Source organism: Agelaius tricolor, unplaced genomic scaffold (genome assembly GCF_023055355.1).
Source record: "Agelaius tricolor isolate 1412-34295 unplaced genomic scaffold, bAgeTri1.0.p SCAF_1, whole genome shotgun sequence".
NCBI classification, from domain to species: domain Eukaryota; kingdom Metazoa; phylum Chordata; class Aves; order Passeriformes; family Icteridae; genus Agelaius; species Agelaius tricolor.
Window position 1 is genome coordinate 15611652 of NW_027269261.1, and position 23285 is coordinate 15634936.

The window sequence follows — 23285 nt, forward strand, 5'->3', positions numbered from 1 at the left end:
GCTAGTGGTTCTAACAGCAGCTCCTTCCTCCACTCCTTCACAATTTCAGAGCTTCTGGAAGCACTTTTTGAAGTCTTTGACAGTGATGGAGGTCCCTTACGTGTATGGCTCTTGTGGCATTGCCCATGGAGTGGCTTAATGCCTGTCACACACCTGAGCACACAAGGAGTGGCAGAACATGGACCAGGGTCACTGACACTTCTGTGAACTGCTGGTGATGGGAGGTAGAGAATTGATGGCTTAAAACTGAATTTAGTTGTGCCAGTGTGTGTTGCACAACAGCGCAAGGTGATAATTTCAGCACTGTCTGCTGACAATTTGATCATGTAATAGTTTAGAAGAGACTTGAACTGTCCCAATAGATTCTTTGTGATCTGTAAAACACATGGGTTTGGGGAGTGTTTCTTTCTGATATCTAATACAGATATTGACCTATATACACACTTTAAAAATGAGGCATGAAACTGTAAAAATGAAATATGTAAGAAGATGAAAGCTAGCCAAGTTCTAACATAGCTCTGTTTTTCCCTCATACAGAAATATATTAATGTTGAAGCAGAACTGAACAATGGAACCAGACATTATTCGAATGTACTCCTCATCCCCTCCACCACTTGACAATGGAGCTGATGATGATGATGAAGATGAGTTTGGAGGATTTTCTGGTGTGAGCACTGCTGATGTAGCTTTTGCTGATTTTGATACAGCGGACTACAGTCATCCAAAGGAAGAGTTTATACCCACAAATCATTTCATCCCACTCCATGATTATTCTGACAATGTAGCTAGCATTGCAACTTTCACATCTGTTAAAAATGGTAAAGATAAAGACTGCATTGCAGAGCTTCCTACTCATACTAAGGAGCTTTCTGATATGTCAGCTACTAGTACTATCAAAGAAAAATCTAAGTTTAGAACTTCAGGTACCGCTTTAGAAGATGTAAACAGAAGGGGGGAACAAAGAGACAACACTGGAAAATCAGAGGGTTTTTCTTCTCGTGTGGTTAGAACTGGTGTAACAGTTGAGAGGCAGGATGAGCAAATAGATGCTTGTAATGGTGAGAAACTTCCGTGTCTAGAGATTCTAACAAATGGATTTGCAGCATCAGACCCTGTAAATCCTCAGGGAACAGAAGATCTAGACAGTATTGGTGACTCAAAGGGACTGAAAACTGTTAGCACCCATAGTACTGAGCAAAATTTGAACTCAATGCCTAGCTCAGGTGCAGATGTTGCAGATTTTGCTGCCTTCTCAAACAAAACCCCAATCCATTTAGAGGGAACAGAGCCTACAATATGCAGTGTTCTTAATGAAAGAGACTCAGTGAGCATTCAGGAGAATAACAGAATAAACAGAGTAACTCATAGTGAAGAAGAGCTTTGCATTTCAGAAATTAGTTGTGAACAGGGTCCCTCAGCACTGGAATTTGCAATTTCTAGTACGTCTCAAACAACTGGAAGTTCAATATGCACTACAGAGAATGGAGAGCACAGTGGGAGGAGAAGACAACATCACATAGAGAATGGCAAAGATTTTAGTAGGTCTGAGGATTCTTCAAAAGCAGCAGACATCAAGGCTGATAAGATCCAAAGCCTCAGCTGTGATCCTGCAGGAGACAAACTGGGTGGTGATGAAGATCTCAAGAATGGTGGAAGTAGCACTGAAGTTTTAGTTTGCAGTGACAAACATGATGATGTGTTTGGTGACTTTGGTTCAGTCAGCAGTGTGTCTCCCACCTTCAGGAATGCTGAAGACTCAATAAACGCTCTTGATTCAGAAAGAACTTCTGAGCAGCCCGCACACATTAGCGAACCTAACGAGGAATTTGGTGAATTCAGGGACACGAGTACTGTTTGTCAGCAGCCAGCAAGTTTGGACCAAGCTGAACTAAATCAGGCTGCTGACACTTTAGAATGTGATACTACCAGTAAAACTTCTGGGGTAGGCTTCCAGCATACTACTGAGGTAGAAAATGGTGACGATACTGAATTTGGAGACTTTGATTCAGTGCCAAAACCTCAAGATGAGAGTGTTGCTTTCCAGGACTCGGATGACTTTGCGGACTTCAGTTCAGCAGGCTGTAACCAGGCTACAGACTGGAATGCTTTTGAAGATGAACAAAAAGACAGCTGTTCTTGGGCTGCCTTTGGAGATGAGCAGGCTGGTGAATCTCATCACAGAAAAGAGACGTGGCAGTCACATAGGACAGATGTGTCTGCCAGGAGCGATGGCCCAGTGTTACACAAGACTGACAGTGTTGCTCTAGCATCTTTCCAAGGGACTATCAGTAAGCAAGAGCTATCACCTTCAGTTCAGGTAAGAGTTTGCTTTGTTTTCCTCAGTCTTGTTCTGCTCTTATGCATACAGTACTTCCTGGTTCCTGCTTCTGCGTACAACAAATATTTGAATAGTCCTTGTTTGCCTTTCAGGAGAGATTTAATGTGCTCTGTGAGACGGGCTGGTATGAAACATTATGCTGTGTTTGGATCGTGCAGATCTTTGCAGCACTGTTACTTCCCACAGACAAATGAGCAGGGTGTGCTGGAACTTAGAGGAATGTGTTTTGATGATTACATGTGATCATTTACATAAATTGATCAAAGGAATAAGCCAACATGAACATTTCAGAGCCTGTGATAGTTTTTCCTTTTGCTTCATTGTTTACTGCCTTTTGGGGATGCACTCTTGTTGCCTTTTTGTAAAATAGTGGTGTGACCGGAAGCTGGGATTACTGGTTCCCAAAATTTTCCATCACCATTCTCTATCAATGTTTTCAAAACCTGATTAAAAATAATTATTTGATTTGTAAATAGCTGCACTAATTCACTTAGAGCAGACAGCATGATAAAACACAAGCTGTGGAATTCTGTCTTGGGTATTCAAACTCCTGGGAAGTTAACTCTTTAAAAGTTCTTTAAAAATAAGTCTCTGTTAGGTATTAATTGTAGGAAGCTGCACATTATAGCAACATCACAGAGGACTGGTGATTTGTTAAAGCTGCTGCTATTTATAATTAGAAGCTTCCAGGAGAGGGAAGTAAATAGGTTTATTTCTTACTACCTCTCCTATGTTTTCTGCTTTCATTGCTAAATATTCATTCATTTGTAATTAGTTACTTCCTAAGCCTTTTTAACAGTCATTTTGAGATCTGTGGCTATTCATACAAAGACTTTTTTTTGTTAAGCATTTAATAATACTTTTACAAAATTCAGAACAAGAATTTCAGTTTAGAATTTTCTTCAAAGCTTCTTTTTATTCATGTCATTCCATGTGAGTAGTTTAGAGTATGCCCTGCCTTTTTGAAGAGTGCAGCAGGACCAGTAGTAAAGGATGTTAGTGGTAATATGTGTCTGCAAGGTTTGGATCTTCTCTGGCAATAAAAGGAAATGAGGTAAGTTCTTTCTTTCAGGACCTTGCTCGGTGACAGCCCTGCCTCTTCCCATTTCCTACCAGTGACAGGTGAAATGGCTTTTCAGAAGGTTGTGCCAGCTGGAGCTCTGCCAGCATCAGCAAATGGAATGGAGCTTTTGGGACTTAGCACTGATTTCTTGTCACGTTAAAAGCTGTGAGCCTCAGGTCCTTGCTCTTCCTGCTTGCTGTTCCGTGCAATGACTAGCACTCCAAACCTCAAAGAGATTTCACAAGCAAAAAAAAAAGGCTCCTGAGTAAACCTGCAGGCAGATTTTTGTGTCTGTGTAAGACCTTGCTTATCACCTGAATGTGTTGGTCCATTTCTTAAGTTGAAAGCACAAATCTATTGTTACCTATTCACCCATAAAATTGGAGAATACTAAGATTATTGCAATTAATCTCAGTTGTTTCTCTTGCCACTTGAAAGACTGTCCAGAATCTGAGAAAGAAATGGGGTGGGGAGATGATTCTAGAAAATCATCCCTTTTTTCTTGTAATTAATATTAAGGGATAGCCTGAAGGTTTCGAATATTTATTTTCACTTAAAGTTTTCTGTGATTGTATTATAGGTTTTCAATAGAAAACACTTCCGTATGCAGATTTTTATAAATACAGAACCATCAGAAGCTCTGTAATTAAGTTTTCCCTCCCCAAGCCTGCCTTAACAAAAGATAAAGGTCAAGTAAATTGGAAGTTCCTTACTTAAAGTCTACCATGAAGTCTAATTGTAAAGCAAATTTTAAGACTTCAAGTTTTTTCGTTCCTTTTCTTTATGCTACAGTCTGTTGTGACTGTTTGGATCTAAAGTGATGTTCTCCTTCCTCTGCCAGTGAGGAAGTACAGCTGAGAGAATGTTTTACACAAATAAACTGAAGAGGAAGTTTGAGCTGGACATGTTTTCTCTGTTGCAATAGTTTCCTTAGCCTTGCAATGTCAATTGCTACATTTTTTTTCAGTTAACTCTTAAAAGCAGTAGTTATTTTGTAAGTGCTTGAAGTTTCGGAGGGATCCACTAAAACTTTTTTATGTTAAAAAATCCTTGTTTTAAAATTAAATAGTAATTCTGTTTATAATCCATTGAGCCACAGTTTGCTAAATTGCTGTTAGAGACAGAGGTTAACTAATGAGTCAGCATGAGCCAGCAGACAGCCCTGGTACTCTGAGTGCAGAATCTTAGTAAAATCAAACTCAGATTTTGATCAGCGTCCTTGCTGTCTTTTAAGAGGTTGTCACTGAGGTCAAAACACAAAATATGGCATTTTAAAGTAGTTGCCAATCTTCTGTTTTGCAGGTATTAAACTTGATTCTGCAGCTGTTTGATGCTAGAGCAGAAATACTGGCAGGCAAGATAAATCTGGTGAGAGGGAAGAGAACAAAGTTTTTTTATTACCCAGCCTAAAGAATGATAGGGAGGAGGGGATTACTTGCATCAATGTATTGCTGGCAGATCTAAAAAGGATTTGCTGTAGCAACCCAAAGGGAGCAGGCTGTGTACAAATAGTGCATGTGTTTGACACTTGAGATAGATGGGAAAATTGAGATCTCAGCTTAGGCTAAAGGTGAGCTGGGATCGTTTACAAGATACTGAATACACTTGATCAGTGATGGTGAGGCTGGGAGAGTCACTGTAATGTAGTGATGAAAGAATCCTGAATGGTTTATAAACAGAATGATCCTAATGGAATTCTTTGCAAAAGCAGAAAATTGAAAAGGATACTTAGCCAGCAGCACTGCTGTTTAAATGTGGAAATAATGTATATAGCAATTTTCATCCATCAGAATGCAGCGTGAAAGCAAAGTTATTTATCAGTAGCTCAAGTTTCCATTGAAAAAGTCTCTGTGTTATTTCCTTTGTTTCTTAGTTTGTAGATTCTGAGTGTGGAGATGGCAGTAAAATATTGTGCTTTCTGAATGCAGTCTTGATTGCATGATGTATGTATGATGGGCAAACTGTTTAAAGACTGTGGATTTGGTATAATCTTTAATTAAAAATAGGCTTTGCTTCAATTCAACTACTTAATCCAGTTTTTATTAGAAAATATACAATATAAAGGATGAAACTAAGAGGTGGGAAGTTCACAAAAATTACCTTATATAGTCACATGTAGTGGCAAAAAGATCATGGTCTTTTCTTCCTTGCCTTTGGTCTCAGGCTCTCTGAACTCTGCCCACAATTTGCAGTGCAGGATTTGTAACATGCTGACCTGTTCTGTTCAGTAGTTCTGTGTGGAAGGGAGAGGAGGAAGGGCATGGTGTGCACACAGACTACCATCTGAACCCGTATTAATGCTACATATACCCTAATCCATTTAGTTTGTCTGCAGCTGAAAAGATCTAATGCTTGGTTTCAGTATGGCTGCACTTTGCATTTGAGATGTGCCTTTGTGTTCAGTAACAGATTTAGGATGTAGTTGTGGGTGAAATGGTTGATCCAATGAGTCTTGAGCAAATCTGCACAAGCATTAGTCCTTTCTATGAAATCTCATTGCACACTACCAAGTTTTGTTTGTGATGAATATAAGGCTTGTAGTGCAGCTTTTTCCATGAGATAATGCTGAACATTAGTCAGCTGAGGGGGTTACTCTGCTGCATTAAGAATATACATGTGTATATATATATATATATAGGATTCAGCAGTGAGGCACAAGAGCAGTAATAATCCATGGTAATCGTGTGGGTGGGGAATATGGCTGTGCCTGCCTGTGTGCAAGGAGCATGGGCATCTCCAGAGCAATAGGAGCTAAAGAAGGGCTTGGCTGGAAGGCCAGATCTTACCTGAGACTTAACAAATCCTGGCGAGGGATGAAGGAAAAGGTGAACAGTCGTCCAAGTGGGTTTTGAGGTTCTCCACTTATTAGAGAGCCTGTGCACGCTCTGCCTCTTCAGATTAATCAGTGTGGGCGAGGCACAGTTACTGAGCCATGAATAGGCACCCAGACAAAGAAAACCCTGGATCGCTGTCATTTGGAGTGTACTCTGTCTTGGACAATGAGCATCCTTTTGGAGAAAAGTAATTATAACCATAAAGACTTCAGCCCCTCAGTTCAGTAAGGTAAATTAAAATAGTACTGGCTACTTACATAAATATACCCTTCTGGAATGGTTTGGGGGTTTTAAGGCCACAACACAGTTCTGAAGTATTTGCAGCTGTATAACAGTAAAAATCATACTATTAAAAGTAGCCAGTAATTGCTGGTTTTCAGAACACCCTGGCTGAGGGGGGAATCTTGCAAAAGAAAATCGTTTGAGAGGGGGTTGTTTTAGCATTACTATTTATGGACAAAATTATTTTCCGTTTTGTACATGTAAGTGTCATCTGCTGTATTTCCTCTCGGAGTCTGACTGAAAAGTTAGTATAACACCAGTAGATATCAACAACGTGACAAACTAGAATGGTCAGTGAGTTTTATGTAGTCACAATAAATAACTGTTAAACTGGACTTTGCTTGCATGGAAGATGCAATATTTGATGCATTCTTCAGCTGAGGGAGAATAAATGGTGAAGCTTCCAGCACGAAGGATAGAGACAGCTTCATATTTCTAGCCTGAACTTCCCTGCAGTTTCTAACTCTCTCAGATCAAGCAGTAAAAAGAGCAAAGAAGTCTTAACCTTTTTTTTTCCCCTTAAGCCACTACATTTTCAGATTTGCTTTGCAGCTGAACTCAAAACTTTTATAGTTACTCTTTTAAAATGGATTTGGGATGTTTAGGACTAACGTTGCCTTCTTTACTTCTTTAAATTATTGGTAAAAAAAAAATCTGATTCCTCATTTTATGTTGATGAAGGTTTTTTTAGCTCTTGTAGCATCCTCTTTCTGATTTGCAAATCTCAGTTTAGGATGAGTGTTTCCATTATAAATTTCCCATGTAAATAAAAACACCCATTTCAATTCAGTTTTTTACATTTAAGAAATATATGGCACTACGTTATATTAATCTGCTTTTAAAGTGGGGATGGAGACAAGCCATCACATTTGAAACATGAGAAGTTAAACTAGTTTTCTTTGTAAGCTTTGCTTGTCTTCTTTACTCAGTTTTTCTGCCTGCAGCTGTTCTCCTTTTGCTTTTGAGGAGGTGTTGCCTGTGCTTCAGACAAAGAAACAAATTGTTGCTATGTGAAAAGGAAATGGATTCATAGTTTAAACAGTCCATAAGCTGTTTCAAAGAAAAAACTGTCCCCATTCAATTGAGAACTTAGGGATTTGTTCGTTTGCTTGTGGGGTTTTAGTTGACCATTTAGCTTTAATGCTTGAGTCCAGAAAATTTTGAGGAAGTCGATTGATGTGTTCCCCATGGTGAGTTACATCCATTGAAACTGGTTCTTCGCTCCCTTGTGTTGTCTATATGGTCATGAAGTTTAGCTCTTAAAAAATCCCCAAACCCACCCCCACAAAATACTCCAAGAACATCAATAAAGCTGTTCAAACAAAAACCCCAAATACACCCATCCCATGCACACACATGGTGAAGGTAGAAGAGTAAATGGCTACTTAGCTTTTTACAGGCAAACGTGTTGCTGGAAAATGTGGTTTGGTTGTTAAAAAACCCAGCAAAGGGAGCTTCTCATTTAACCTTTATTATTAAAATAGTCATAAAAAGCTGTGCTAGGCACTCTGCAGAACAGTGAATTCATGATTTCAGTTAAATAAAATCTCAGTGGTTAATAATTTTCTTTTCTTGGCCCCTGAGCTTTGTTCTGTCATTTTTTGAGAGCTTTCATTCAGCTTTTGAGTTCCAATCAGAAGCCAGTCATGTCCACGTGGACTTTATTCCTTTCCTACTTTATATGTTTAGCATTTTGGATCTTTCATAGGTTCTTTTCCATCCCCTTTAATATGTTTCTTCTTTTATTACTTTTCACATAAGCTTGAATATCTAAACATGCTCAACAATTTAACTATTACACTGGTTTTATTTATTCTTAGATCTTCCAGTTTTGTGTTTGGTAGAGGCAAAGAGCCCAGAGTTTGTGTTGCTTCCTCTGTGGCCTCTTTTCTTGGCAGCAGGATGAGGAGGGTTGAAGGCATGCCTCTGTTTTTGACTCTCCCCTTCTTAAAGCACCTCTGGAGGCTGCCAGAGCAGAGATGCTGTGGGATAGAAGAGATTTCCTAAGGGAAGATATGGGCTTGTGTTAAAAATTGGGGCTGTGCCCTCCAGTGGAAAGGGGAGAGGATGGAAGGACAAAGAGCCACTCCACTCTTTGAAAGGGAGCTCACTTGGATGAGTTCTTGTGTCTGCTCCACAGGTTATATGGGACCAGAGCCATGGAGAGAAGCAAGACTGGGTTTTTTCCACTCTTGCACACAGAGTTCCCCAAAACTTTACCCACAGAAGCATTTCAGCAGTTACATGGTGAAAACTGCCATTTGTGTCCACTGTTTCTGTTGTGGGGCTCAAGTGTGTTGTTTTTATGGCAAATTTTATTATCTCCTCTTTTCATAGCTCTGAAGAAAGGCAGTGACCTGTCACTGTTGGGTTCATGTGGGGGCACCTGGGGAGGATTTGCTGAGTGGTCAGTGAAGAATTGCTGTGTTGAAGGAGTTCTTGGATTCTATGACCTTGTGGTGGAGAAAAAAAAAAAAAAACCAAATTGTGTAAACCAAGTACTTCGGGCTTTCAGCTCTGAGGGATGGATCTTGACCCCTGTTTAATTGCCACATAGATAAATTCTAATCCTGTGGTTATGCTTATTTTAAAAAAGCATCTCTGATACTTTGGTTCTGGTGGTGATTACCATGTCTTAAGTGTCTGCCAAAATGCATTTAGAGAAACTATGAGTCTTTAAATTTATTAATAAATAAATGTATTTATCTATTTATCAACTGTTTGGAGAATCACAGCTAATGTTTAATGGCAGCTATAGCCTTTTCACATCTTCTGTAAGTGCCTTCAAGAATTATTCCTCTTGAATGGCCATGCAGAGCAATCATATAAAGTATCAGATACTAAAAGTAAAATTTTTATCCACTTCTCATGTCACTAAAAGTATCAGATACTTTTAGTGACATGAGAAGTGGATAAAAATTATTGGTTTCTGCCTTTTTTTTTTCCAGAAAAACAGACATGACATTACTTCTGGTCATGCACAGTATTTTCTTGCAGTCTGATTTATGCAACAATAGATTAGAGTTTGTAGGAGGTGGACACTTACACCAGCATTAAAATCTTGGTGATGCCCTTAATACCTGGAAGCTGTGACCGCAGGATTTCATCACCAAAACAAGTTCAGTTAATTTGTAATTTCATTACAAAAACAAGCTCAGCTGCTTCCATTGCCACTGTGTCGAGATGTGTGTTTGTGCACTCATCCCTTTGTCCATTTGCACATACAGAATTAATTATTCTGGTTTGCTATGGAAACCATTCTTTATCATATAGAAATAAGGGCTAAGCATCGCTGGGAATTTAGAAAAGATGACAGGAAGTGTAAAGAATGCTATAGTTAAACTGTTCCTGAAATTTTGGCACAATTCTTAAACTCAAATTTGAAATGTGACACTGACTGAGATTCTGCTTGATTCTTAGAGATGTTCTGTTAGTTCTTTCATTACCTAAGCAAGCATATTTTTAGTCACTAGCATGTTCTCAAATGTTGATCCTTTTCAAGAAATGTGATGCCTTGCTGTTTCTGTGATCCAATGCCATTCATCTGCCTCTTGCTTTTCCCTGGCGATTTGTACTCTTGCTCTATTACAGAAATGAAGTAAGCATCACCTGTTAATGTAAGATAAGGGGAAGTGATATATTGTAGGCAAAGTTAAGGTTTAAAATTGAAGCAGAGTATGCTTTGGTGTGTTAAAGCATTAGGCTAGAATCTGGAATAGTGTTTAGTTTTACTTCCTAAAAATGTAAGGTAGTGTCTTAGTTCTGGTTAACAAACAGGAAACAGCCTACAAGTATTGCAACTTAGTGTATGGCCGGAATGACTGAGCATTGAGAGATGATTAAAAGAAGAATTATTTACTGTAGAACATGACTCATTATGGTCAGAAATATGGTCAGAATTTACCAGAGAGATAATGAAGAAGAAAAGGAAAGAAAAAAAAAAATGGGGGGGATGAGTCAGGTATGCTCTGAATTCAGATCTTTGCACATTTATACATTATGGTTTGCAAGTGGCTGTACCTGGTGGCTGTCCCTCTCAGGCATTTCTTTCACAGGCAGTAAAACTGAAGAGCTGATGCTCTAAGCCAATTCATTTTCCTATTTTTTACAGTTAGAGGCTGAACAGAAAGAATAGTCTGGACAGACTCCATCCCAGTTCCTGACTCATCATCCCAACTCCAATACAGGATCCAGATATTCTGATAACATGTTTACCTCTGTTACGTTTGCTGATGTACATGGTCAGTGAGTTACTTAGCTGAGATGAGACACAAGGCAAATTTTCAGCTAAAAGTTCAAATAAGAAATGTTGCAGATAATTGTTGGAATTGTGAAGCAGATATTTTGCTGCATGAAGGTTTGTCCCAGTTGTATCGATTGGCCTAACTAAAATAGGTAACTTCCTCCTACAGCCTTGCTTTTTTGAACTGTAAATCATCTCAGTTGTAACAAAACCCCTCTGTTTTGAGGCTTATGTGTGTAAATTCAACATTGTTGCTGGAATATGCTGCATCTCCACAGGAGGGCTCTGCTGGCACAGCTAAAACAGCACATGCTGTGGGATGCTCCTGGGATTTCCGCCTACTCTGTTTCTTTTCCATTTCCCCAGTAGAAAAGCAGGTGCTGAAGCTGCTGGATGCTGCCCTGTGTGTGTTGCAGCAGAGCACTGGGAAAGTGGTTGTTGAGGAGCACTAAACTAGAAAGATGGAAACACTCCACTGAATGCCAGGCTTGTGCCTCCTTTCCTTAGCAAGAAAAGAGATTCAGGTGTTTCTGGCAAAAATGAGTACATTAAAAAAGGCTTTATTTTCATTTTTACAAGCATATCTTTAAAAAATACCATTGAAATTGGTATTATAATAAATAATAAAAGCTTGATGTTTACCTGTTTTTAATGGGTTGAAAAAAATTCCATATCATTAGTACATCTGATGTCCAAGACCAGTTAACATAGGTACAAGAAGTTGAAATCCTGTCTATATGGAAATACTAAAGAGAAAAGAGAAATGTAAGGGAAGAACTTGAAAAGAAGAAAGCATACTCTGCTTATCAGAAAAAACGGGGGGGATTTTTTTTGTTTTTGTGAGGGCAGGAGGTTGTTTGACTTTTGTTTTGTTTTTCATGTTAGATCCATCTGCCAAGGCCCAGTGCATGCTTTGGAATTAAAATGTCTGGAAACCATTAGTTCCAATATATGCTGTTTATATTGCTGAGATATTATCCTTATATAGCCTAAATCTTGTTGTGTGCATTTTCTGGTAATTTCTACCAGAGTGACTTTGGACACTTCTGTTACAACTCACTTTGCAGGGGGCAAGATCCTTACTGTTTACAGTAAGGATCCTGTATACAGGATCCTAGCCTGTATTTGGTGTTTAAAGAGTCTTGTGGTCCTCTGGCAGTTAATATTTTGTGGTGAGTGAAATCTTGTGTTAGCTATAAGTTGTTGTCCATCTTGCTGTGATATTGGACTTGTCTTTGTAGCAGTTAGCAAAACTTGACATAAATATTTTCTCTTTGGTATAGACAACATTGCTAAGTCGTCTGGAACGAATATTTGAAGTCTGTTTTCCTTCCATTCCTGTTGCTGAAATTGAAGAAGAAATAAGTTCCTTGAATCATTTGCTGGAAGCAGGTGAAAAGCAGATAACAACTGAGGAGACCTTAGGAAGTACTGGGTAAGAAACCACAGTGCAACAAATATAAGATGAACTTGAAACACATATGGCAGTAATTTAAAATGAGGTGTTTGCTTCAAGTATTTTGAGAAGCCATCGAGTGAAAATCAGCTATCTATCAGAATTCTTGTTTTCAGTGACTACATACACCAGGAGTACTTCACTTAGCAACTCAGCAGCCTATCATCTTCTTTTCAATTTTGTCTCTGAATTGACCAAATATGTCTTATTAGTTACACTTGCTATAAATTACTGTATTTATTCATGTAATGATGAAGTCTAAGCAGGCTTTGTCCTGCCTGCCATGGACATCATTTTCCAGTAAGAAGTCTGAACTATAATTGTTCTGAGAACACTGCAGTTTTAGTTCCCCTGGGTATTGTGCTTGGGCATAAATTTAATTGGAATGTATAATAAGTCACTTGCATTAAAAAACAGAATAAATATTCAAGGCTACTAAGCTGTATTTCTGAATGATAACTTGATTTATGATGGGTTGTGCAGGGAACTGATGGACGTGTGGACAGAGCTGCAGGACATCCACGATGCATATGGACTGAGATACCAGTGGGGTGGCTCCCACAGCAACAAAAAGCTTCTGTGCTCCCTGGGAATTGACACAAGAAATATTGTGAGTCTGCCAGTAAAACTGGCTTTTTAAATAAGGAATCTGCTTTATATGTAGAATCAGGTGGAGGTGTTCTGTGTGAATGCCTTCTCCTAATTGCATAGTTGCACAGAACATGGTTGTTCATGACAGACCACCTGGCAACCTTTTACAAGCCCTATGAATGTAAAAAGTTGCATTAGTTTTTAACCATTGTGTTATAATTAACATAGCATTTATTCTGTGATACTAACCTTATTCAAGTTATGTAGCATTGAAAAACATTTCCATCACTGACATAGAAGAAACTCTTAAGTAAATTCTTTGTTGTTTTATCAGCTCTTTACAGGCAACAAGAAGCAGCCTGTTATAGTACCCATGTATGCAGCAGGACTGGTAAGCTTTTTTTAGTATTATTTTTTTGTTATAATTCTGGCAACATCATATAATGAAATATATTAAATGACATTAAACACCAAGTGTGCTGAAAGATATTTTTGTGAGTACAGTTATGGCTTAGGCATCAGTAGAAATGCTAGAAAAGAATTACCAAAAAAATAATTTTCATTATGTGTGCGAGCAAATACTTGATTTTAAGTGAAAGAAGTATTCAGTAAAAACAAGGAGAAGATAAGGGTTGTGATTTTTGCTGGTCTGAGCAGAATAAATGTTCTTTTTTTCTCAAAAAAACAGTGCATGTATATGTATACACACAGGCAAACACACCTATATTTTCATATGATCATCCACAAATGGAACAGTAAAAAAATACTTTTCTTTGGTTTATATTAGGCTGATCTAATTACATAGGTTAATTTTATAGAGTGACTTCTACAGTTTTCTGGTGCATCAAGGTCAGCTTGTGTACTTCTTTGGATGTTAACATGGTATTCTGATACAGGTAGTTAAAACAATTCTGAGATACTGCTTTTTTCTTCCTGTTTGTGAGCGGGACTATGTTTGCTACACATGCAGTTATTTTTTGCAGCAGATTGTTGTTGCTGATAATTGTCTCCTAAATTTTTTATATACTTTTGAATACAATAAGCTGGATAGCAGCAGGAGTAGGAGTAAAGTGGCTTGTTGCTTTCTGTTTCCATGTTGCTTTCTGTGTTTCTCAGCTGTCCAAAAGAAATTATTGAACTGGTGGGTAGATTCAAAGCTCCCCTGATAAGGTGTAGAAACATTTGTGGGACAGTTGATCTTGGCAAGTGACTTCCTGAAAATTGTTTAAAATGCTGTAGTTGCAAATCCTGTGCTTTTATTTGGGGGCTCCTCATTGTTCTCGGGTGGTTGGCATGTCTCAGTGCAAACTTTGGGCTTTCTGTAGATCTTCTCACCCTACATTTTTTTCAAGATCAGATTTCAGACATTTTTCATAATACTATCCATATTTTAAATGTTTGCTTAAAATTAAAATATGTGTTTATTTTCTTAATGGTTCTTAATGCATTTATTGCCATCTCAGTAATTATCGTTCTTGGTATCATTCTGAAAATTGATAATTTAGTTTGTTTCTTTTGGATGACTTAATTGTTGAAATGGAATGAATGCAGTTGTACTTTTGTGATGGGTCATTTGATATTTCTGGAATAGTCTACACACAATTGGGAGGAGAAGACATGACCTTATCAAGTAACTGTTTTCTCCAGCTTAAATTACCTTACTGAAAGTTAAAAGCAAGCTCCAGCTTAACATTTGGGTTTTTGTTACTAGCTCTAAAATATTTCTTAGGCCTAAGGACCCATGATGATTTTCCCCTGCTCCATTTACTCCCGCCCCTCTCAACACAGTGAAAGTGTCCCAGAGATACATGGTTACCCCCAAGCCCTTAGCTGAGGGTAGTACTACCTAGTAGTGTGTTCTAGTTTTTGGCATCTGCAGTTCTTGAAGTGTCTGTAAATGTGTGTGTCTGTGTGTGTGCAAGTCATTTTTAAAAATCAGATTATTTATTTATTTGTTTCTTGTTTGTTTATTCAGGGCATGTTAGAACCTACCAAGGAACCATTGAAACCAATATCTGCAGCAGAAAAAATAGCTTCAATAGGACAGACACCTCCTGTATCACCAGAGATGAGCACATGTGCATCTGATCAGTTCCAGGTAAAAAAATAGGGAGAGAAGGGAGAGGAGACACAAAGAAAGAATGAGGGAAATAATGGGATGCATTGTCTCTTTCTTTATGTTTAAAATATCTGGATGGTGTATTCAAAGACACCTATATGTAAAAGGCAGGTGTTGGTTGTGTCAGATTGAAGTCCTGCTCTTGGATCTGCTTTTCATGTGTGACTGGGAGTCCCTGTGATGAGGCTGTAGCAGTTGGTGGCCACCATTTCAGAGTCCTGATGATCCTTACTGTTACACAGCAGTTTGCTCTCAAAGGCAGTGGGCAGGTAGACAGATTTTATATGTAATGTTAGGCTCATCCGACCTCTGGCTAGGGCTCTTCATCTTTGCTTATTCTGGAGCTCATTGTTGGAGGTTGTTCTACATGTTGGTTAGCACTCAGTTTTCTGAATGATCCTATTTACATTTATACTGTTCATGTTTATTTCCTTTTGCCCTTTCTTACTTCTTCAGGGTGTCATGCAAAGCAGCCCAGCTGCCTCAAGAGAGATTGTTGGTGTGGTCATTACAAGCATACATGTCTGACTTTTTGATTGTATGAATTCTCTTGGCCCTTTGTGCCAGATTTATTGAATTATCTGTTACACACAGTTGCTTTGCTGGCTTCTCTGTCTTTAAAGCCTGATACAAAATGAATTCAGAGGAGTTTAGGAGTGAGCTTTTGAATTTCCTGAGTTCTTTGTTGCTGTTGTTTTGATGTAAGGATATTAGAAGAGCACTTGAATGCTATGCGTGTTTCAATGTGTGTGGTTGTCAACAAGCTAATGGGATATGCAGAGATATTTCATTTTCAGTGTCATTACAGTGATGCTCAGTACATATTCAGGGACTCAGCTGTGTCCCTCCTTAGTGCAGATCTTGTTTAATCCACCTAACATCTTCAGTTACCTGCTATGCTCATGACTTCTGATTGAAGGCATTCCAGAAAGGATTATTCTTGGGCTACACTTAACCTTAACACTAGGTACTTGTGACTATAGTGATGTTCTTGCAGTCCTTGTTCTGCCACATTGCAGAGCTCTAAGTGCGACATGCTTGTAGCAGAGGAGAATTCTTTTTCATTATTGAGCAGCAGTTTGTCAGTGGGCTCAGAGCTCACGTTGTTTTATACAGCAATACACATTTGGTGCTTCCTGTGCTGCTCCTCATATGCAGTGGAGCTGAAGTGGATATAAGAAAAGGTAACAACAGTGATTACTGCAAGCAGTCTGATCTGAAGAAATCTACTGTGTGGTAAGAAAGTAGGAACATTTCACAGTCTTTTTGCAGCATTCAAAGTACCCTTTTTTACAGAGGAGGAAACATAAATTAAGCCATACACTAAACAGTGTAGAGAGCTGTGAGAGTCTGAAGTAACAGCATCTTTGACAAGTGCCATTTTCTCAGTTGCTTGACAGTCATAGTGCTGAAAATAAGAACCTCTACTTACCAAAGTCTCTCTTTTTCTGTAATTATGAATTCCTGCTACAGAATATCCCATTACTTGTCACAGTGTGATAATCTTGACCTACAGCTTTTTCTGATAAGGCTCTCTCTGTTCAATAGTTGTGGTCCAAGAATACATCTGAGAAGCTTGTGTGCTGTCTGTCTGCACTGTTGGCATTAGGCTAGCTTTTTCAAAAAGACAAACACTAAAATAAGCTTTTGGGGAAGAAATGGGTTAGAGATTGTAACCATTCAGAATTCTAGGAGGCTACAGTAAGATGATATTCTGAAAGTTTCAGGGCATGAACAATCAATTCTCCACCTCAGAGACCGCCTTTCTTTCTTGGTCTCATCTTCTGTCAATGATTGATGGCTTCTGTTTGCTTTGGGGAAAATCCAGTTTCACATCACATTGTACAAATGGCTCTTTCAGAATATTCCAGATTGTTGTGGTGATAAGATGATGTGCCCGAACATTTCATTAGGACCTATGCTAGAAACATTGTTAAACTATTCAGTAGAAATACAGGCAGTTTTAGTGGACTCTGAAACTTCTTATTCTAAAATTATTCTTAGTCTGAAACTTCTTATTCTAAGTGCAAGTTATTTAGGTGCAGCAATTCAAGTATCTCTTTAGTGTACCTGGTTAATGTGTAATTATTTAGTTAAACTTCTAAATTCCTCCATTTTCAGAATGAAGATTTATCCGTATTTTCACAAACTTCAGAATATTGACATTGTCTTTGGAAGGAGAGGCTCTGGTTGATAGATTCATGTTCTTTGCTCAGGGAAAAGTTCTCCTCTGAGGGCTGGCATTTATGGCACTTGTATACAGATCAGTGTCTGTGCATATGACTTCCTGCTAAGGGAATAAGACTTTGGAAGACTGATGAGGTGAAAGTAATACTGGAAAGAACACTTGTAGAAACACAGGAATGCCTTCTAAATGGTTTTGTTGTAGGCAAACAGACAAAACCATGCAGAGATTTAAAATGGAGAACTTTAGAACTAATAGAATGAGGTAAAAAACAGCAAATGAGCTGCAGTGTTTCTTCCTAGTTATGACATAAACTCTGAATGTTTTGCCTTCATTCCTTCCAGTGGGTCTCACTGAGTTAGGCTGAGGAAATAGGGTGGACAAATTTCCATCTGAGCCATTTAAGCTATAAGGACAAGGGTTTTGAAATTGAGTTCTCAAGCAAGTCACTGGATTATCGCATTAGTTTATTGTATAAAGATTATTTTTGTAGAGTCATTCTCTTTTATATTTGAAGGTAGAATCTAAATTCTTCTTTGATCTGTTGTTTATCTTGACAATTGAGGGGTTTATTTCTCTGTTCCTCTGTGCTCATAACTGTAAGGCAGTAAACAGAATATGAAATAATCCCCTGATTACTGTTGCCTTGATCTAAGCATGGTGTCTCAAAGACTTCACAAGGCTGAAGTAAAAGGCTTTGTCAAGGGACATCAGGTGTAAGGAGTGACTGGTGAAATAGGCACCCTTTGATTGTGAGACCCAAGACAGGTGCCTTTCTCTTCTTTTTTGTGCAGCTCTAGTGGGCTTCTAAATTGCAGCCAAGTCTTCAGGCAGTGCATGCAAATTACATTCCAGTGTTTGTCTAAAGGGTTGCTGTCTGGACTTAATGATGACTGCTTTCTCTTGGTTTGATACTGTTTTCTGGTTAATGTTGTTTTAAAGTTTATTTATCTGCTTCTCTTTGGATATTTTGAAGAAAGTTGTCCAGATATTTCTGCTCTTCTGCTATTGCTTCAAAGCATTCTCTTCTCTCCGTTTGGGACTATGTTTCTTTTGTAGGGTTACCTGTCAAGTTTTACTTAGTAAGTTTTATATTGGAATAAAAATCTGCAGTGACCCAGACCTTTGTAGAAGAAAATTACCAGTGCTTATTTTCTGCAGGTGCCCATTACAGCACATCTGCTTGCATGTAAGCCACTGAATTAGGGATCAGGTTATAACAGAAATATACATCTTACACTTGGTGGCTATTAGGGACTGAACCTTAATTAAACCCCATGGGGTGACAGTCTCTAAAAACACTTTTAATTACATAAGAGACCATCAGGACTTCTAACAATGACAGATGCAAACTACCATATTATTGGCCACCATCCAAAGGCTCCATCAGGAACTACTCTCCAGTTATATGTGTGAGAAAGATCCAAGAGTGTGAGAGTGTGTGTGGCTTTGTTCACAGAGTAAGGAAGAAAGATTTGCAGGTAAGAGATGCTACAGAACTTGGTGTTCTCTCAGATGTGACAGCTGTGTAAAGGGGTTGTCTGAAAAGAGCAGTTTTCAGAACTGATAAAATTTTGCCAATGAATACACACAATGAAATGTATGAATTACTTGCATGTAAAGCTTTTTCTGGAATGTGTATGATGCTCATTTTTGGGATCCATCTGAATATTGACATTATATTTGTATTACAAGTCCTTTTATTCTTTTTGCCCAACTTTAAGACAGAAAAATGCTTCTTTTTTATTTATTTTGTTTAATTTTCCTTGAGTAATTATTGGCACAGACACAAACATTTACATTTTACTCTTTTGGATTATGAGAGCTCTTACATAATACATTCTAAAATTACTGTGTGAAAACATCTCTCACTTGCATCAAAGTGAAATATGATGCAGTAAAACAGGCAGGCATTTTAATTTCCTCTTTCTTACTTCCTTAACATTCAGAGTAGTATTCTGACAGCTGAGTATACTTTTTCATTTCTGTACTGTGTCCTGTAATCTAAGATGGAGGCCTTGAGGAGTGAAAGCAATGTGCTCCATTTCTCAATATTCTCATAGATTAGGCACTTTTCCTTAAAGCATGTTACTAAAATAATAATTGCAGTAACCTAACAACCTCACAGTTTCAGAAAGGCTGAACATTATATTCCCATTTGCTGGGTATGTTCCCACTGGCTGAGGTTTCAGTGCCTGTGTTCAGGTGTTTCTTAGGGCTGAGGTAGCAAGAAACAGGAAACTTTCTGTTTAATTTTGCTTTTTCCTCTGCCTTTTCCTTTCACTTGGTTTGCTACTGTATAGACTGGTACTTGCCAGCATCTGTATAGGTGAGGGCTGCTTTACTTACCCTCTCTTTTGCAAAGTACTTGAAGTCAGCAGGGTGGCCTCATCCCACAGAGCAGACTAATATATTTGGTGTATTCTTATTGATTTGGAGTCAGACTCATTTTTTCCCATTTTAGGAAGAATTCATCACATCCTGTGTCCTTTCCTTGTCAAATCTGAGAGTCAGGCCATCATTAAAGGCAAACACTTGGCAAACCATTGCTGCCACTTTTTCCATGCAGCTCTGTCAGTCATTAGTCCTAACTCAGGCCTTTGACACAAAATCTACTGGGTGTTTTCCTCAGCAAGAGTTGGTAGGAAGCCACTTTATTTCAATTTGAGTTCATTTTGCTCAGGGCAGAAAGCTGCTAAATTGTTATACTCACTACCCTTCTCTTTTCCTACAAACTCCTTTTAATGTTAATATATTTTTACATGTGACAAAGTTTAAACAAGCTACTGATAATGGTGATCATTACTTCATCAGGTGGAGCTTCCACACTGCTGCCATTATATCTACATGCAAATCATTTCAGTAATACCATTCCCAAGGCAAAGTTAAAAGTGAAGAATCAGTTTATTAAACTCCATGGAGAGAATACTGTTCAAGCTGTGCTCAGTACTGAAAGTATTTTTAAGACATTAGAAAGTAAATGTCTTGCTTAGAAAGATCTTTCCTATAAATAAATACAGAAGTCTCCAGCTCCCTTTGTTTTGCTTCCTGCAAACATCTAGCACTGAGGAAATTTGCAGTGAGCTTAATTGTGCTACAAAGCTATCTCAGGTTGCTACAGTCTTGATTAGTGAATTGCATTTTTCTTCAGTGTCAGATGGTTGGAATCTTTAAAATTAAAAATGAAAGCTGATTTTCTACAAAAGCAAAGAGAAGGTATGGCTCAGCCACTGGAAGCTTAACAAGTACTGATGTGTTTTAAAGAATATTGCTGAGAAAATCCATTGTTTTTCTTCCATACTGTGATTGTTTCTTTAGAAGTTGAGGGCACATCCTTTCCCAGTGCCTCATGACAGTTGACTTCACTGGGGAGAGAGCAGAGTGTAATGCACAGAAGTAGAAAGGTTCAGCTTCTTTCAGACATTTCTGCTACTGTCCCATCAGTTTGTGTCCTGGGAGTGCAGGAAGACAGTGCTTGCAACTCACACTGCCCCTGTAGAGCATGGCCCCTGCTGCTTGCTTGTGTCCAAAAGGCTTAACAAGAGGAAATCAAAAGGCAAGGATGGACTCCCAGGAGGAGTCAGTGTTTCCATACTCCTCTTGTTCAAGCATTGCTGCCAATGGTTTGTATATAGATCAGGATGAATTAACTGTGAAAGGATAATAACTCACAGGACTTTAATTTTTAAAGGGGGTGGAGTGGAAAGGGTGTTGATACTTTGTCCCTCATGTGTGGAGATTGTGTTTCTTAAGAGCAAAACAAACCAAAAGAATGATTGGTTGTTTGATGATAAATAATATATATGATCAAGACAAAGAATGGATGCACAGACAGCTTTCACTGTTCTGAATTTGCCCTGTAATTGTGTATACATAACTATTTATGCTAAGTGCCTCATCTTCCATGAATGTAATAGTTTAATTTTCAATGATGCCTTAAGGTTTGTTATTCAATTCATGTTTTAGTTAATTTGCAAATCCTGTTTGAGTTAGAAGTTACCTAATCTGTGCTGATCAGAATTTGATGGACTTCCTGTGGTAGAAGAAATCTACTTTGAATCTCTAGTGCATATTATGAAAAGACACACCTCCCAAAAGTTGGGGCTTGATCATTTAGTTGTCTTTTTTAGTGTTTAGACGCTAAAGAATCTGTTGTTTGAACTGCTTTGCATTGTTGTAACCTGAACTGACTATAAAATCTGATTTCTGACTTTTCAACTCTAGGAATCTCTACCACCTGTCCAGTTTGACTGGAGTAGCAGTGGCCTTACTAACCCTTTAGATGGTACGTCTCTCCGTAGAGCCTCTAGCACCAGAGCTAGAGATAAGAAAGCTACAAAGTTCAGACAAACATCTATCTGCTGATTATTTTTTTAAGATATATACACACACACATATATAAAAATATATATAATACTTATTTCTTACTCCTAACTTTGGAAATTCAGGCTTTCTTTCTGATTTACAGTTCCCCTATGTGAAGTATTACATAGCTTGAAAAATACAAGTTAAGTATTATTTTAGATTCCTGCCATATGCTAGTGACACAGTGGCAATATTAACACTTCATTACGTATAACTGCAGATTATAATGAAACTCTGAACAAATGAGCATTTTAGGTTGATGAGTTTTACTTCCTAAAAGTATTTTTCACCAGTCAGCTATCTCTTTAGACATCCTCTGAATGACAAACTTCTGTAAAGTGGCTACTTCAAAGCACAATATTTTAACCACAAACTGTTTGCAAAATATACACTTCCTGAGCTGAAAGTTTTCAGATTTAAAGATAATTTTGTATTTCAAAAATGTGACTTCATTCATTATCACTTTTGCTTACACTAAAGAGCTGATTATAGCTATTATATTAAAGAGGTAGCGACGAACTTATTAATAGCTGTAAATGTATATAGTTATCACCTAAAAAACCCTTCACCTGTGTCTATTTTAATAGCAAAGTGAGTTGTGCCACTGCCTCTAGTGTCAGAAATGTAAGTGCATGCAAAGGAAATAAAACAAGTTCTAGAAACTTGTTTTACTGACAGAATAGAAACCTATTAAGAAACTCCTTTACAAGGAGCCTTCTGACAGCAACTGATTGATTACACACAAGTTCAAAGGCAGGCTCAGATAAAGTGCATCTCTTACTGCACTGGTGTTGCCACACTGTGTTGTTGCAGAATGTGTGGTGTGTAAGAGTTTGGATAGCAATATCATGGTGCTGAAGGAAAGCCTGGATGGACCCTTTTGCTGTTGTCTGGTGTCTTACTACTTCAGTCAATCATCATGCTTTCTTTTAACAAACAACTTTAAAATGTATCTTGGTTTGATTTCTGTTTTAGTGCTAAAGGGGAACAGTATAATTTGCCAGTGAGGAACTGGACATAAGAGCGGCCTTTGTTACCCAGTGGTCACACTGCTTTAAGATAATGATAATTAATAGCTTAAAGCCGCTAAATAAAATTTTGAATTTTTTTTTCTTTTTGTTCTTTGCTATTTGAGGAGCTGCTAAGTTTTCCTGATGAAAGAATGGCTTTCAATTTCAGTGAGGGGAGAAAAAGCCCATTATATTTGAACTGTCAATTGACTTATATATTGTTTCCCTTTAACTGGTCACATCTCTCTCTTTGGGTCGTGCTGGTTCTCTTTCATTTTTAGATTGAAATAAATATTCTATTTTAAAGTTACTAGTGTTGATTTCCTTGCTGCATTGTACATGAGGAAATGTGCATTGAATTAAGTTGTTAACATTTTAGAAGGTACAAACTAATACTGTAAGCATTGTTTTCATGTCGATTTTTAAATTGCGTACTGAGTACTAATTATAACTTGCATGTTCAAGTGTGTGTCTTACCCCTTTTTACACATAAACCCCTCCCTTGGCTTACCTTCTATATGGCTGCCTACCAACACGGTCACTGAATTTCAAGCTAGTGGAGGTTCCACTCTTCTGAACCTTGATTTCTTTGGGCCCGTGGATGACAGTAGCTCTAGCAGCACCACCACAATCCCAGGTCAGCAGAGTGTTCAAACCACAACTGTTACGAATATAACGACTTACTAAAAGCATGAGCACATCACTTGACTTTCCTACAAACAAGGAGAAGTTTTACATTGCATTTCTCTAAAATGTCTCTCTACTGCGTTTTTCCTTTAATCTGTGTTCTGTTTTCTGA

At 38.1% G+C, this 23285-nt stretch overlaps 1 protein-coding gene across 5 annotated transcripts in view; it reads left to right on the forward strand.

Annotated features, from left to right (window-relative positions):
* AFTPH (aftiphilin) overlaps positions 1-23285 on the forward strand; it is a 42612-nt gene that overhangs the window by 8516 nt on the left and 10811 nt on the right. The window contains exons 2-8 of one of the 5 annotated variants that reach the window (XR_011678856.1): positions 538-2317; positions 12044-12195; positions 12700-12826; positions 13142-13198; positions 14783-14905; positions 21336-21396; positions 22952-23123. Coding sequence is in view for 3 of the 5 variants with exons in the window: in XM_071424708.1 (XP_071280809.1) it covers positions 569-2317; positions 12044-12195; positions 12700-12826; positions 13142-13198; positions 14783-14905; positions 21336-21396; positions 23040-23123 (2353 nt within the window). In the remaining 2 variants the exon portion in view is untranslated. Of the gene's footprint in view, positions 1-537; positions 2318-12043; positions 12196-12699; positions 12827-13141; positions 13199-14782; positions 14906-21335; positions 22797-22951; positions 23124-23285 lie in introns of those variants that run through there. The other 4 variants (XM_071424708.1, XM_071424725.1, XM_071424717.1 and 1 more) reach the window with 4 other exon arrangements.